Source organism: Phaeoacremonium minimum, assembly GCF_000392275.1.
Source record: "Phaeoacremonium minimum UCRPA7 unplaced genomic scaffold PA7_03_scaffold_610, whole genome shotgun sequence".
Lineage (NCBI taxonomy): Eukaryota > Fungi > Ascomycota > Sordariomycetes > Togniniales > Togniniaceae > Phaeoacremonium > Phaeoacremonium minimum.
The window spans coordinates 627,470-643,987 of record NW_006921512.1 but is presented as its reverse complement, the minus strand read 5'-3'; the positions used below and the strand labels follow the sequence as shown (position 1 = coordinate 643,987).

At 47.9% G+C, this 16,518-nt stretch overlaps 2 protein-coding genes across 2 annotated transcripts; both read right to left on the bottom strand.

Moving 5' to 3' along the window:
- Positions 1-134: 134 nt before the first annotated feature.
- Positions 135-968, bottom strand: UCRPA7_8857 (putative aldehyde dehydrogenase protein; the record flags this gene model as incomplete). Its single annotated transcript, XM_007921366.1, has 2 exons — positions 135-245; positions 306-968. The coding sequence occupies 2 exons, from the start codon at positions 966-968 to the stop codon at positions 135-137; spliced, it is 774 nt and encodes a 257-aa protein (XP_007919557.1).
- A 1,322-nt stretch (positions 969-2,290) lies between these two features.
- UCRPA7_8856 (putative mfs sugar protein) lies at positions 2,291-3,225 on the bottom strand (the record flags this gene model as incomplete). Its single annotated transcript, XM_007921365.1, has 3 exons — positions 2,291-2,729; positions 2,786-2,912; positions 3,165-3,225. The coding sequence occupies 3 exons, from the start codon at positions 3,223-3,225 to the stop codon at positions 2,291-2,293; spliced, it is 627 nt and encodes a 208-aa protein (XP_007919556.1).
- Positions 3,226-16,518: the final 13,293 nt, after the last annotated feature.

Genomic DNA, 16,518 nt, shown 5'->3' with positions numbered 1-16,518 from the left:
CTTCTTGTTATGGCATCTGAAGATTTTGCATACTTTACCTAGGCATCAACCAACGACTTCCAAGTTCTCATGATGAATTCATACTATTAACCTGTCAGATCACGTATGTACTCTGAGACACCGTAAATTGTAACTCACTTGATCAATACGGTCTTGGGCTCGGTGTATGCGCGGAGGACCTCCGAACTGAACTCTCGCCCCAAACCAGATTGTTTCTTGCCACCGAAAGGTGCTACAACATTCATCTATAGCTATTAGCATTGATCAGTAGAGGGCAATCATGAGTCGGAACTTACTACACTAACGCAGTTAACGCCCACAACGCCTGAATCGAGCTTCGCCGAGACTCGCAGGGCCCGGGTGACATCTCGCGTGAATACACCGGCCATAAGACCGTATTCGGTGTCGTTAGCCCTTTGAATGACCTCCTTCTCGGTATCAAAGGGAATGACGACGGACACAGGTCCAAACACCTCCTCGTGCAAGATCTGTGCGTCGTCACGCGGATCCACGAAAACTGTGGGCTCGATAAAGTAGCCAGTCTCGCCGAGCTTTCCACCGCCCGCAACTAATTTCGCCTCGGTCTTGCCGCGCTCGATCATCTTCTCGACCCGTTCGTAGGCCAGCTTGTCTACAAGTGGCCCATAAGCGGTATCTTGTTCAGACGGGTCTCCCATTTTCGCGGCAGCAGCTTTCATCTTTTTGGCATATTCTTCGATGAATTTGTCGGCAATGGACCTCTGAACGTAGACACGAGAGGCGGCAACACATACTTGCCCTGATCGGGCCATAATCGCGTTCACGGTCCACGTCAGGGCGTTCTCGAGATTGGCATCTTCAAAAACCACTGCAGGGCTTTTGCCGCCAAGTTCAAGCGTCACACGCTTCAAATTGCTTTGAGCAGCAGCAACCTGAATCCTCTTTCCAGTGGCAACGCTGCCAGTGAAGCTGATCTTACGGATGCGCATATGACTGGCAAGCAGTGCCCCTGAACTGCCAGCCCCAGTAAGAATTTGCACGACTCCTTTGGGGATACCCGCCAACTCAAACAAGGGGCCGATAGCAAGTGTCCCTAACGGTGTCTTTTCAGATGGCTTGACAATTATTGTGTTTCCTGTGGCGAGGGCTGGACCGACTTTGAAAAACATTGTGGCGATAGGGGCGTTGAAGGGACATACGGCGGCGCAGACTCTTTACTGTTAATTAGTTTTATATTTGAGATAGCTCTCATAGACACTGCTAGACTCACCCAAGAGGCTCGTGACGAACCAATTTGACAAAGCCATCGTCATCTGGGATGTATTGGCCCGTTTGTTTGTCGGCCCAACCCGCAAAATATCTTAATCCATTCACAATGTAGGCTCTTTCTCGTGTGGGAATGAGTGAGATTGGATTTCCGCTACTGAGTGAATCCAACTTGAGGAGGTCTTCGAGGTGCTCTTGTAGAAGATCAGCGAGCTTGTTTAAACACTGGCCGCGCCGCGCATTGCTGAACTCGCTCCATTCCCCGAGGAAAGCTGCTTGTGCAGCTTCAACAGCTGTGTCCACGTCTTTCGCTGTCGCCACTGGGATCTTATCTGACACAACAGTACCGTCTTTGGGGTTGTGAACAGTGAAGACCCCATCGCTGCTTGCCTTCACATACTCGCCGTTGATGTAGAATTTGGTCAACTCCCCGGGACTCGGGGTCTTGAAGCCAGTCATTCTTATAAAATGGGAGCTTAGTCGATTTCTCTTGATCGACGTAGAATTGGGACTTTAAGATATCGGAACACAGCGCTCACTCTTTGATATGCTGGCTCTCGGGTCTAGAAAGCAGTAATACCCAGACGCCGGTTGAATTCATCCTCGTCTTGTTGTCCGGCGTCGCATAATGCGGGGTGTTCGGGGTCATGCTGCCGCATCGCTTGTCCCCTCTAGTCCTCCGCATTCGGGTGGTGCTACGCGATCGCCGCACTTTAGACCAGCCCTCGGTCTGAAGTCACCGAAGGATTACAGTGGGCGCCTACACACAAAAGCAACACCCCTAACGTGACTGTCGAAAGGGCCGCATCGACTTGAACAGGAAGACACCATATCACTTAACGCAGGAAGAATCATCTAAATAGCACTGGACGATACACTGTGAAAGATGGTAAATCATGTACGCTACAAGCACGCAGCGGGCTGAGTTTATTTTTGCTCCTAAGTGCGAAATACGACATTATCGGTAGTCAAGACAACTATCCATTCTTATTGCTTCAAACCCTTGCTGGCACCTATTGCAGAGCATTTGCCCGTATTCAGCGGTTCATACTGCAAAATCAGAGCCAGTGTCAACCTTGCCACTGGAGCCTGACGCACCGTTTGGTGCTTTGCTCTCCACATGAGTGGCTGATGCTTTCTCAAGAACAATCCGCTCATCCAACTCTGCCCTTTGCTCATCTGTAAGTCCAGTGATGTAGACGGCAACCTCGTCACCGAACTTCTCACCAATCTCCTCCAATGATAAACCCTTCGTTTCCGGGAAGAGACTGTAGATGATTGGGATGTTGATAGCCGTAAGGATGATGAAGAGGAGGTAGTACTTCCAACCAACTTGTGCGAAGGCGGTCGGCGCTGCCTCCAGGTATGCGATGACAGTGAGAAACAGAATTGAAATGCCGAACCCCAGACCTTTTGCACGAATGTGAGTTGGGAAAATTTCAGCACAGAAGACGTAACTGGTTGCATCCAGGCAACCGCCATAACTGTCACCCAACTGATCAGTATACACAGGAAATGGATCTGAGAGGGTTCCACGTACAAGCCGACAAACAGAAACATGAAAAACACTCCAGCACGTAGGCCCGCAGCATTAGATGTGCCAGTGTACTGAGCTGTCATAGCTGCCAAGCAGATGGTGCTAACCAGACAGCCGGTCATACCGATGACTTTGAATGCCCATTAGAAATGTCGCTGACTCAATTTACGACTGGTACTTACTAAGAAGCATCTTTCTACCGACGCGGTCGATCAACAGAGAGTTTATGTAATTCCCACAGCATGCAACCGTCACGTATGCAGCCGCGAGCACTAACGAGATTGTGGTAGAAAACCCAAGACCTTGGTAAAGGAGCACACTGTAGTCTGTGCAAGTATTAGAACATCAATTAGATGCAGACACAGTGCTATGTCTGACGTACTGTAAATGACTAGAATGCCCGTGGACTCGGTTCCGAACATTGTCATAAAAGCACAAAACATTCGCTTGCGGTAGGAAGGTTTAGTAAACAAAGTGGAGACTGTCTCTTCTGCCGCAATAGCTTGATCTCGGTGAACTTGCATCTTCATTTGATAGTATTCCTCCTTGGCAAAGGTTGCGGCTGCTGAGTCGTCATCGCTGCCGCTAGAGTGAAGTTTCAGAACAGTTCGCCATGCTTCATCATCGCGATCCTTCATAAGGACTATAGGCTTATTAGTATCTGCAATGTTGTACTTCAATCAGACACATACGCCAACGAGGAGATTCCGGTAGGAATGGAGACAGAATCAGCATAATGAGTGGCCACAGTGACTGGAGGCAGAGCGGGAATCGCCATTGAAATGCATTGTTCGTTGAAAAGTAGCAGGCAACGCCGATCCAAGCTGCAACAGCATAGCCGAAGACAACAACAACACCTAATATGGTTAATGATGGAAAGGAAAAGACACACGGAGTCGGAGGTGTTCATACCATGTTGGGACACAAGGAATCCACGGCTTGCAGGCGGCGCGATTTCGGACTGGAACAATGGCACCAGTACAATGAGGATACCTATAAATAAAGTCACTTTTAGTGCCAGCGGAAGGGACTCACGGCGAACTAACCGACAGCAAAGCCACCAAGAAGACGGCCTATAAGGAACATAGCAATGTGTGCGGCACCACCTTGTAATGCGCCGCCAATGATAGCAATAGGCGTTGCAATCATTAAGGAGGCTTTACGTCCAAAGTGATCACAAGCCCAAGCAACGAAGATGGCTCCGCAGAAACCACCCACTCCAAAGCAAGCATTCATTGCACCAATGATACGGTTGGTATATGCATATCGCGGCGAAGTTGTATCCTGCGTCAAATCGAAATAGTCAAACCAACTTTGCTGGCCTAGTGTGGTAGATGTGACACTGAAAGCATAACCGTATGTCATGCTACCCAGGCATAGTGCTAGGATAATCTACGTATTCTCGTGTCAGATTGCTGCTGTATGTCTTTCATGAAATGAGCAGTTACGAACCGACAGGTTGAATGCGGTAATCGTCTGGCTGGCTTTCCTGGCCATGGTGATAAGCTTGGACGAACAAACCGCTGTTAATGACTTTCGATGGTTGAAGTATGAACAATGATTTCGTACAAGAGCTGATCATTCTATTACGACCTTCCGGGACAAAAGAGAGCAGTGCCTTTACGCGGGTGTCTGAACCTTGAACTCTTTATACGCCGCAAATCAAAGACTAACACTCGGACCTCAGGTCTAGGGATTTAGTAGGTGCAGAGCTCGGAGTAAAGGAGCCGATGGCAAGGACATCTCACATCGGCATGGGCTAGGGTGTAGGTGGACCGCCAAATGCCTAAGCTCTTTTTACTAATACTCTGGGGAAGCTGGGATCTGGGGTAACGCTAGGAACCTAATCCCCGCACTTCTCGGTATTCCATTCTGTCCTGTGCGACGGTTTACATAGAAACCAATGATGCTCGCTTCATTTGGATATGTCAAGTCTCTGTTTTTTCTATATCCAGAATGATTAATAATAGAGAGTCACCGGAGACGTTGTGTAGAGATTTTCAAGTAGTAAATTTTGACGGGGCATGTTTACCCCTAATTCGCGTCGAAGCAACTATGAGAAAGTATTTTCACATGTAGAAGTAATGCATGTTGTTACAATGAAAGAATTCGACAGCTAATTGCGGGAAATATGAAATCTGAAAAGCATTGCAGTATACCAATACCATGTCAAAGCCATAGTGTCTAAGAGGAATCATAAACATATATCGGGCCACCGTGCTGTTTCCTACTACTCATAAAATGTCTTGGCCTTTAGCAATCTCCCAGCTACATTCTTATCATGTCCATATATCAATTGTGCATCAAAGAGTCGTTGGAGTCGCTTGATCATGTTCAAGCTATGGATCCAAGCATTGTGATCTCTCGCTAACCATCCGTGAGGATGTTTCAGTTCATAATTCTCCGCAATATGGAACTGGTCTGTGGTCCAGATGAAGGTACCATCCTTTTCTAGATTAATTTGCATGATCACTAACCCGGGTGTGTGACCTGGAGAGTGATGTAGAGTGATGCCCTCGAAGAGATCTAAGTGTTCGTCGTTAAAGGTCTCCCACTTCAAACGTTCTAGGCTCATGTAGTGCGGCATGTAAACGCCAAGGTCTGCGCCAGTAGCTATAGCCCAGCAGGCATGTTTGAATTCTTTTTCGTGCACATATATGGGAACGTCAGTGCCCATGAAGTGCTCAAGCCCGCCGGCATGATCCAGGTGCAAGTGGCCAATAATGACGGCCTTGACATCCTTGATGTCGTTTCCAGTAGCCTTTATAGCGGCTGGCAGTTTTTGTGCCTCGCTATACTCAACTCTAGGGAATACGTCTGTGAGAGGAGCTCCCCAGTTCTTGAAAATGGGTTCTTAGTAAACCTGATGATTCAATTGGAAGTGAATGAGCTCACAATGTCAAGGTCTTCGGCGCAACCAGTCTCGTAAAGAATAAGTCCAGCGCTAGGATGATCTATCAGACATGCTAGTAAGGCTAAATCGCGTGTTTTGGACTGGGGATTTGGATTGCTAAGAGTTGTAGTGTTTGCTCCTCGGAGTAGCCTGTTCAGTATAGGTCAATCGAACAAGACCTAGCCACGTTCGTTTTGGAAGTTTCATACCAAGCTTCGTCTGCTCGTAGTGTTCCCAAGTCCAATAAATACATTTTGGTACCGGGAGGACATCTGAAAGCAGGCACGCCCGCTGCTGCAAGTGAATGAGTCGGCAGTACCTGTGTGCCCATGTTGATGGCCGAGAGCAATGCGCTCGTACTGCACTCTGATTGATACGATTGAGAAAGATACTAATAAGATGCTTCAACCTCACATGCGTCACTGAGTCGCTGAGTAGGGCCTGGAAGGAATAGAAAAGATATTAAGGGCAGCTGTGCGCGTTCGTCGTTGGATCATATACCCCTACTCATGGACCTATGGGGACAGAGTCGTATGGGGACGGAGTCGCTGGTAGCACCCGCCCCACAAGATCTTCGGGACCGGTGCGGAAGGTCCGGACTCAACTCACCGATGGTAGTCTTTAGGAATCTAACCAAAAAGAGATGGTCTACCTCTCTTGTACTTATATCATGAGTTGACGCATCATCTCTTTGCCACAATCAAAAGTTGACCCTGTGACTCGATGCCAACAGAGAGGATACAGCTCTTGTTCAAGTACATTTTGCTGACTATGGACGCCGTTATTTTTTCCGGGCCCTTCCAGATGACGGTGGAACGAAGACCTAAGCCTGAGATCAAAGGTCCTAATGATGCGATTGTTAAAGTTTCTGTTGCCGGGATATGTGGGAGGTATGTCCCGCTACTTCCCCGGCGTATCGGAGTAGTGCTTGATTGACCTAACAATCCTAATGTAAATAGTGATTTACACATGTACAGGGGTCATCAACAGACAAATACCGGCCATATTGTGGTACAACCCCTGAGACGAAAAATTTTGTCTGAAGCGTGTTCGACTTACATTCTTTAGGGTCATGAGGCGGTCGGCATAGTTGAATCGATTGGCCCCAGAGTTTGTAAAGTGAAGCCTGGTGATAGAGTCATTTGTCTTTTCTCTGATGTTTGGTTAGTAAGCCAAATCTCAACACTTAAATGTCATAAGTCTCTGATCGCGTTACAGTATGTCGTGTTGGTATTGTACACATGGCTATACAAACCGTTGCACAAACGGCGGTGCTTCCTATGGAAGCCAACTGCTTGATGGTTCGCAAGCTGAATATGTTAGAATCCCACACGCAGATGGCACTCTATTTCCCGCCCCCGATGGGATGGATGACAAAACGCTGCTTATGATGTCGGATATATTTCCTACTGGTTATTATGGCGTGACACGAGCAACAAGTTTCTTCGCTTCTGAGTCCGAGAGCTTAGACCAAACGGCTTCCACTGCCGAGTTCAAACAACAGAATATAAGCGATAGTGTTTTTGTGATCATCGGCTGTGGGCCAGTGGGCCTTTGCGCAGTGCTTACAGCACGATCTAAAGGAGTGCGGCACCTTTACGCCGTTGATACGGTAGACGACCGGCTTGAACAAGCAAAACGTTTTGGGGCCACGCCTCTCAACTTTGAACGAGATGACATAAAGCAAATTATACTTGACGCCACAGAGGGCAGAGGTGCCGACGCTGTTGTTGAAGTTGTGGGCAATCGAGCTGCTCTCCGGTCAGCCTATGATCTGGTTCGACCTTGTGGATTCATCTCATCCGTTGGATTTCATCAGGGCGATTTGCCTTTCACTGCCCTAGAAGCTTACTTGAAAAACGTAACGTAAGTAGCAAGTCAACCTTCTCCAAGCCCAAGATCACTGACTCATCTGTAGAATAAATTTCGGCCGTGCTCCTGCGCGTCAAGTGTTTCGTGAGGTTCTTGGCCTACTCCAGGCTTACAAGGAGCAGCTGGCTGAGTTCTTCTCCCATGAGCTTCCTCTGTCAGAGGCCGCTATTGGCTATGATATGTTTAACAAGCAGATCGCTAGAAAGGTCGCGCTGAGGATTGGAAAGTAAATGGCTGTGTATAATGGCCGATTGTTGATAATCAACCATGATTCGACTTCTCTTACCTATCTAGTAAACCTGCACTGAGTAGCTATACACATTTTAAGGCTCTTCACCGTAAACTAGATTCAAAGCTCTCAAGCATGTTTTGGTGCTAGAAGTCGATTGAACTAGTAATATAGTACAAGTAAGATCACCCTGTTTGTCGCACGCACTTCACACCTAAGGTCAGCCCATTGAGTGCCTCTCTGCAAGGTCACCGACTCGAAGTGGATTGGCACAATTTCCAATGCTCGGGAGAAACGCCGAAGCTCGGCCTTGACATTCCGCGTTCCCCCTTGATACTCTGATTTCGGACTAGACCCTATTCCCCATCGTGTCCTACATTGAATTCACTACATATACTTACACGGTGAGCTCATATTACCACGCCCACTAAATGCTCTTAGTTCATGTAGGGCAGGTTTAAAGCTACTAAGACCGTTGTTGTTTAGGTAACAATAAAGATGCTTTTATCCCTATAGACTCAAGTCTTAGATAGATCGTGCCGAATACACCGAACTTGATGAATTGACATTATATTGTGTAATCTCTCGGAGATTGAAATCCTGAGCTACTATGAAACTATATTATTTACTTGTCCTCTGTTCGTGAGCAAACGTTCCGGTCTAGTTCAAGAACAAAGATGTCGCCTAGAAGACCTATCAGGATCGGCAATGTCTCTGGTGCTACCGGGGATGCGCCTCACGCGATGGCTCGCATGGTTGAGTGTGGAAACGTGGATGTCATCACAGGAGACTGGCTTTCTGAGATGAACATAGCTTGGAAATTTTGCCCTCTGGTGAATCTTTCATTACCAAGCCCGCAGGCTGGTCCGGCACGGTCAATAAATTCAATGTAACCGCACAATTGCTCTATGAACTTCAGGGCCACATCTACCTTAATCCTGATGTTGTCGCTGATCTTTCTGGAGTCAAGGTAGACGCGACAGATCAGAAGGACCGCGTCTTTGTCAGCGGGGCCCTTGGTTACCCACCTCCGCGGACGACAAAGGTTATGATAGCTGCAGAGGCAGGTTTTCAGGCAGAGACCACATACTATATTAACGGGTTAGATGTCATCGAAAAAGCAGATATGATGAAAGCTCAATTGAATCACATATTCAAGGACGCCAAGCTCAGCAAGTTCTCTGTCGAGCTATACGGCACGGAGGCAGCCAATCCTAAGACACAGGCTGCCGGGACGATTATGCTTCGCGTATTTGCTCAAGCACGAAACCGAGAGTGCCTCGATAACCAACATTTCAAGACTCCAATCTACTCGCTGCGTATGCAGAGTTATCCCGGTATGGCTATTTCACATTACTGAAACACAAATGCTGATTGACACAGGGTATCACATGAATCTTGACTTTCGGACTATGGAGCCAAAACCATTTATGGAGCTATTTCCCGCCCTTATTGATATCTCAGAGGTGCGACATCAGGTCCAGATTGGGGATGATTTGATCAACATAAGTGCACCTCAAAAGACGGCGGACTATTCGGTCCTTCGTCCATCATATGAGACTGCAAGCCCACTGCCACTAGAGGAGTTTGGGCCTACCAGTCGAGCACCTCTCGGCTCTATAGTTCACGCGCGCTCAGGAGACAAAGCAAACAACTCAAACGTAGGATTCTTTGTACGACACGAAGATGAGTACCCATGGCTACAGTCATTACTCACTATAGACAGATTCAAGTCACTGCTGGAGGATGACTGGGAGACAGGCAATACAGATCGGCGCATCGAGCGCTGTGAGTTCCCTAACATCTGGGCTGTGCATTTGTGAGTTTTGCGGAGCAGGATTGATAAAAACGCAATTGTTAACACCCATTGTAGTCGAATCTTGGATTTTCTTGATGGTGGCATTGCCAGTAGTTCAAGAATTGATGGGCTTGGCAAAGGCGTAGGTGAATATCTACGAAGCAAAGACGTGGATATTCCGGAGGTATTCCTGGAGCGCGGGCGAATTTGAGGCTCAAAAACATCATGGTTCTAAGCCTCAATTGGATGGACTCTTACAAACGCGGATAGTTCTTCGGATTTTCTCATGAAGTGCGATATCGGCGATCCAACGTCTCGTCTACCGGCATCATAGAACCGGCAGGGCTGCTATGCAGTCAGAACTCTGACGATTGTGAAGCATGATACATGGCAAAGAGTGTTGTCATTTCAGTCTCCACTGCCGATTCCGATACTGGAATCGACGAGCCCAACATTTCTCGTAATCGCATTCATGTAAACCAATCCAGAATCACGAATTCTAAAGCGATTTTGTGGACTTGTGGCATCACCAAATACTAAGCGGATCGTCCTAACTCCACATAAGAAATTGGGTCGTCGGCTGGTTCACACCGTAGGCATCTGAATGAAACCATTCCTTGTCATGTAGTGCGGGGGAGTATCCACTGTGTCCTGCCCCAGAATCGACGATGCAGTGGCTCGAGTGGGTGATCAGGTCGATGCGGGGAATCTAGCATTCTTGCCCCCTACCAAGTAAGTACTGACGTATTCAAAGGGGGGGAGGGGAATATAGACTAGCTTAGCCTAGCCTGTTCCTTCACTTCTTCCTCGAGGAGATCCAGGAAGAGGGAAGGCGAATTGTGGTCAATGGCTCGTTGCGGCACGACGAGAGACTTGTAGACGTTCATGTCTTCTCCTTTACACAGCGTATGATATACAACGGATGATGGCGTGCGATCCGTGCCATCTGCGGAAGACTCGCTGCGACAGGAAGCTCCCACGCTGCAGCTCGTGTGTTAAGCGCGATTTGCATTGTCACTATCCTTCAAGGGTTCACTACAGGCAACTTGAAGCCTCCCGTCTGGAGGCTTTGGAGAATAAGGTCCGCTTGCTAGAAAAGGAAAATGAAGGTTTGAGGCAGCAAAGATCCAATCGTCCTCAGGAACCTCCAACACCGGAGCAAAGTGGCATCGATACCCAATCTCCGGCCCGTAATCCGGAGCCTCCTCGGGAAGTGACGCCCGCGACTGGAGATGATCGTGATGTCCACATCACGGCGCACGATCCGAGGCCCACCCGGTCGTCCATGCCGGCCACTCAGCCTCGCTTTTACGGGTCGGTCGCTGGTGTTGACTTCGTGGACCTTGTGGAGAGTGTCGTCGATGTGTCCGGGGCATCTAACGGCGTCTTCAACATGGTCACTGCCGAGCTTCGGAGTGCGGAAACATCACCATCAACTCAGCTTTCTCCATCCAGGGTACCGGAAAGGCACGTGGCTAAACAACTCGTTGACGTCTACTTTGAGCATTGGCACGTCACCTTTCCTCTGTTGTACCGCCCAGCTTTTCTAGACCTAGTGGAGATTATCTACGAAGACCTTTCGTTTTACGCACAGAATCCAGCAGCCGCTTTTGTGTTTGATATTGTCTTAGCACTAGGCTCTGCAGCTCTAAGGCGGTTTGAATGGTCATTCAAAGACACTGAAGCGCACTTTACACGAGCTTCATGCAAGCTCGATGAGATTCTAAGATACAGAGATATCCGCGCCCTTCAAGCACTGCTACTCTGCTGTCAATATGGCATACATGCAAGTTTGCGTGATACTGCCGAAGAAATGTGGCATCTTTTGGGGCAGGCCGGACGCCTATGTGTCGAGCTCGGACTACATCGGTCAAGATTGTCGCCTCGTTCTGCGAAGAATAGCATTCACTTGACTGGGCCGATTCCAACCTCTGTAGAAATCGAAATGCGGCACAGGTGTTTCTGGTGCTTCTACAACTTGGACCGGTACTCGCATCCTGATTTAACACATATTTGACCTAGAGAGCATCAGGCTGACATAAGGTCTACAGGATCGTAAATGTGATGCTGAGCAGACCTCTGACTCCTTCTGATGATGACATTGACACCCCACTGCCATCACACTTTAACGATGAATATATGGCACATTCACCACCAAACACGGATGCACACACCACTCCAGCACCTACCAGCATATCCCCTTTTCTTCAGATGATTCGTTTGCGCCGCAGTCTTTCTAGAATACACAGGACTTTTTACACCAACATGGCGACTCGTCTACTGTCACTTGAGCAAAAGGAAGCCATCCGGCGCGACTTGCTCAACGAGTTGAACGAATGGAGAGCAAGTAATGATCGCCTTCTACGAGTGGCTCCTAAATCAGATTGCGAGGGTGTTCTGTCTGCTTTCACGGATCGTAGTTGGTACGAGGCCCTCTATCACAATGCGGTGCTTCTACTCTACAGACCATCAACTGCTTTCCCTCACCAAAGTCTAGAAAGCTCTACTAGAAACGATGACATTCTAAGAACGATGTGGAATTCTTCCCGGGCTACAATATACAATTACAGAGAAGTACTCCGAGCCCGCAAACTAAATTATTCCTGGATATGTCTTTATAGCATCTTCATTGCCGGCCTGTCAAATGTTTATAGTGTAGGTCGGTGTGCTCAAAGGCGAGTAACAGACCGAGCCAGCTTTCTGCCATCTGTAATCGATGTTATCGATGATGTCCGTGAATGCTCCAACATTTTGACAGCCATATGCGAGCGATGGGATGATGCTAGAAGCTCGTGCGAGATATTCAGCCGCCTCAGCAACGGAGCCATCAAAGAGTTGCTCAAAGCACAGGCCCTGCCAAGCTCTTCGCTGAATACGGTTCCGATTACAGCTGGTGTTGGCAATAGCACGGTTCCCACCTCAAATCTGGCTTATGAAGCTCCTGCAATGGATTGGAGCAGCTCGGACAATGTTCTGCAAGACTTGAGTCACCCCAGCGCAGAGCAAAGACCACGGCAGGATCAACATCAATATGACAATATACAGGAGTTCCAGCAACTATTTCAAGATGTACAAACTAACTCTTATGAGTATGGGTTTAACGGTTCAAATGAAGTTTTCTTTGGCTTCGACAAGGATTGGTTCGATCAAGTGTGCTGATATTTGTCGGGGTGGTTGCGAGTGCTCTCAGACACAGGTCCTTGTAGATGTTTTGATCAGAACAAAAGAGTGGATTGACCCTTGTTTAGGACTATAGGTTGTCATACGGGTGTTTTGAAGCGAGGAGCCAATGGTCCGGAAATGTGGATTTAGTGGCGATCATATCTTAGCTACGACACGCCTCAAGTGTCACTATATAACCTTCTCTAGTTTAAGTTCCTCTATTTCTTTTGTTTCCAGACCAATCCCTCGTAGAACTTCTTCGGAGTGCTCCCCTAGAACCGGAGGTTTGGTGCGTACTGAGGGCTTGGTTTCACTGAACTTCACCGGGATACCTATGGTTCCATTAATCATCTCTAAAATAACAGTATTGGAACGACCTGCACACATACCGAGAAGCTTAATGTAACCCGACTCTGTGGCATCATGATCGAGTGTCTCGATCATTTTTCGCGCTTTTGCTTGAGGATGTTCAAATACCTGCTGCATGTTGTTCACTGGACCATAGGGCATGCCGCTTCCCTCAAAGACTGCAAGCCACTGTTCCGTGCGTTTGGCCGCAAAGAGTTTGTTTAAAATAGCTGTGAGTGCATCTCGGTTTTTTACCCGCGCATCGTTATCTGCAAATCGAGGGTCACTTGCAAGTTCTTGTTGGCCGAGCCTATCACACAAGATCTTGAACTGCCGGTTGTTGGTTGCTCCCAGGACCAGGACTGAATCGGCAGTCTCGAACGCGTCGTATGGTACGATGCTAGGATGCTTAGTCCCCCATCTCTGAGCCTCCAGGCCTAGATTTAGCCAGGACATAGCCACATTTGCTAGCAATGACACTTGTGTTTCGAAAAGAGATGCATCGATCTTTTGACCCTTCCCTGTGATCTGGCGATTTACTATGGCGGCCAAGATAGCTCCATGGAGGTAAAGACCAGTACACATATCTGTTAGTCCGACGCCCGGCTTAGTTGGTTTCCCATTGCGCTCTCCCGTAATGTATAGAAGACCGCCCTCAGCAGCTGCAATGACATCGTATCCGGCTCTTTTTGCATAAGGCCCACCAGCGCCATAGCCTATTGCCAGTCAACTCGATGGAAATAGTACGTCAACGTTGAAACAAACCTGAGATGCTCGCATGTATCAAGCCTGGATTGTGCTGGCTCAACTGTTCATATCCAATGCCCATTTCATCCATCTTTCCGGGCACAAAGTTGTCTACCCTGTTCATCAAGTCAGTGAGGCATTTATCAACTCCGCCATATAACATACACAACATCGGCATCTTTAGCTAGATTGAATAGAATCTCGCGACCCTTTTTGTGCTTTAGATTCAGCGTGATGGACTTTTTATTGCGATTGATTGTTGAGAAATATGCCGACATGTCGGTTCTGCCCTTCCAAAATCGGTCTTCTCCCTGAGTACGCCATGATCTCGTGTCATCCTATAAGCAAAGTAAGTATCCATTTATTGTGCAAAAACACATTATGCAAAACTCACGCCTCCAACGGGATGTTCAACTTTAACAACATCCGCACCATAGTCGGCGAGGATTTGCGTGCAAAACGGCCCCTGAGATATTAGTCAATTTTCCTGATATTTTATCTGCTCACTTACTGCTAGGACTCTAGTCAAATCAAGAATTTTGATTCCCTGTAAGGGGCCTGTAGGGTTCGTTTGGCTTTGTGATACAGTGCTCCTCTGTCGGCGCTGCACACGCTGGATATGAAGGTTGCATCGTTGGCGAGGTCCATCGAATCGAACTATTGGATGGAAGCCTTGAAGTTTGCGGATCTGCAATGCATTTTTAAGTTCATACGATGTGTAAGATGTACATGTCTGAAATACTCTAACAGACATCGTAGCTTGTGGTCGCGATGAGTCCGCTCTCAGCTGACCCGAACGGTTTCTCAAGGCTTTGGCTTCCTCTCTATCATTTATCAAATACTCGTAGAAGATTAGACCGCTGTATTCAGTTCATCTCAAAAGCTAAGGAGATCAGATTCAGCACTAGTAGCTTCACGGATGCCAGCCATGGTTCCGAGCTGCATCATAAGGCCCGGGACCCACCTCGGTCGCATAATCCCGAGGGCATCATCACCGGAAAGTATCCGCCGAAACCAATTAGCAGGGTTATACCCCTGTCTTCCAGGTGAGCACCCTCGCCTTAAGTCATCGGCGGTAGGTGATAACGGGCAACGCAGCCCTAATGTAAAATATTAGAGACTGTAGGCAATATGCATGCTGCAATCCAAGTTCTTAAAGACGGTGATATTGAACATCGTCCACTTGATGTTGAGAAATAGAGGTTTAGATCGAGCAACACTGCACTAAATCTCGATCATGACCCCATTGACACTCGGAATAGTAAGTAGACCCCGTGTGGCACAGGTCTGATCCTACACTTACTCCCATCACAGTCAAGGCGGATTTCACGCTGCATTGGTCCTCAATGTCGTCGCCTCTTGAATTCGACTACAGGCCCGCACATCTGGACTGGAAATAGATTTGCACATAGCAGAGCTACTGAATACCTTCAGTTGAACGATCCAGATTTAACTGATTCGCAAAGAACTGTTAGGGAGGCTATCGCAAAAATCTGTTCTGACTTCCCCGACGAGTACTGGGCGAAGCAAGAAGAGTCGAAGAAATTCCCAACACAACTGTACGATGCACTTGCAAAGGACGGCTGGCTTGGCATCTGTATGCCCTCGAAGTATGGTGGATCTGAGCTTGGTATTGCCGAAGCTGCGGTTATGATGCAGACTATCTCAGAGTCAGGAGGTGGGATGACAGCCGCATCTTCCGTACACATGAATATCTTTGGACTTGAACCGGTGGTCAAATTTGGGTCTGAAGAGCAACGGCAAAAGTTCTTGGAGCCTCTGATTGCGGGAAAAGAGAGGGCATGTTTTGGTGTGACAGAGCCGAACACTGGGCTTGATACCTTGCGGCTACAGACTCGTGCTGTCCGCGATGGCGACGACTATCTGGTGACTGGTTCCAAAATATGGATATCCACAGCCCAAAATGCCCAAAAGATTCTTCTACTCGCCAGAACAACTCCCCTCGACCAAGTCGCCAAACCTTCTCAAGGCCTTTCACTGTTCTACACTGACTTGGACCCGAAGGTTGTGGAGATCACAGAAATTCCTAAAATGGGCCGCGCTGCAGTAGATACCAACATGCTATTTTATAACGACTGGCGTATTCCAGCTGCGCACCGTATTGGGGCCGAGAATGAGGGTTTCAAGATGATCATGCATGGCATGAATGCTGAGAGAATTCTCATCGGCGCAGAAGCTCTCGGCTTAGGCTACGCTGCGCTTCGAAGGGCAGCCTTATATGCTGGTGAGCGTAACGTGTTTGGACGCCCCATAGGTCAGAATCAAGCCATCCAGCACCCACTGGCGGATAGTTGGATGCAACTAGAAGCGGCGAGATTGGTCATCTATCAAGCTGCAAAAATGTATGACCAGGGGTATCAAGCCGGCGAATATGCCAATGCTGGGAAATACCTAGCTGCAGAAGCTGCATTCCGCGCTTGTGAAAGAGCTGTCATGTGTCATGGTGGAATGGGGTATGCAAAGGAATACCATGTTGAGAGGTATCTTAGGGAGGTATTCATCCCACGTCTCGCACCTGTTAGCCGGGAGATGATATGTAATTATATTGGAGAACGCGTTATAGGATTGCCCAAGTCATATTGATATGAATTAAAATAGTTGGTAAAACATATGGGAAAGTTTTGTTTAGCTATTCATTCATGTATTCCAGTTTTCTTAGCGATGCC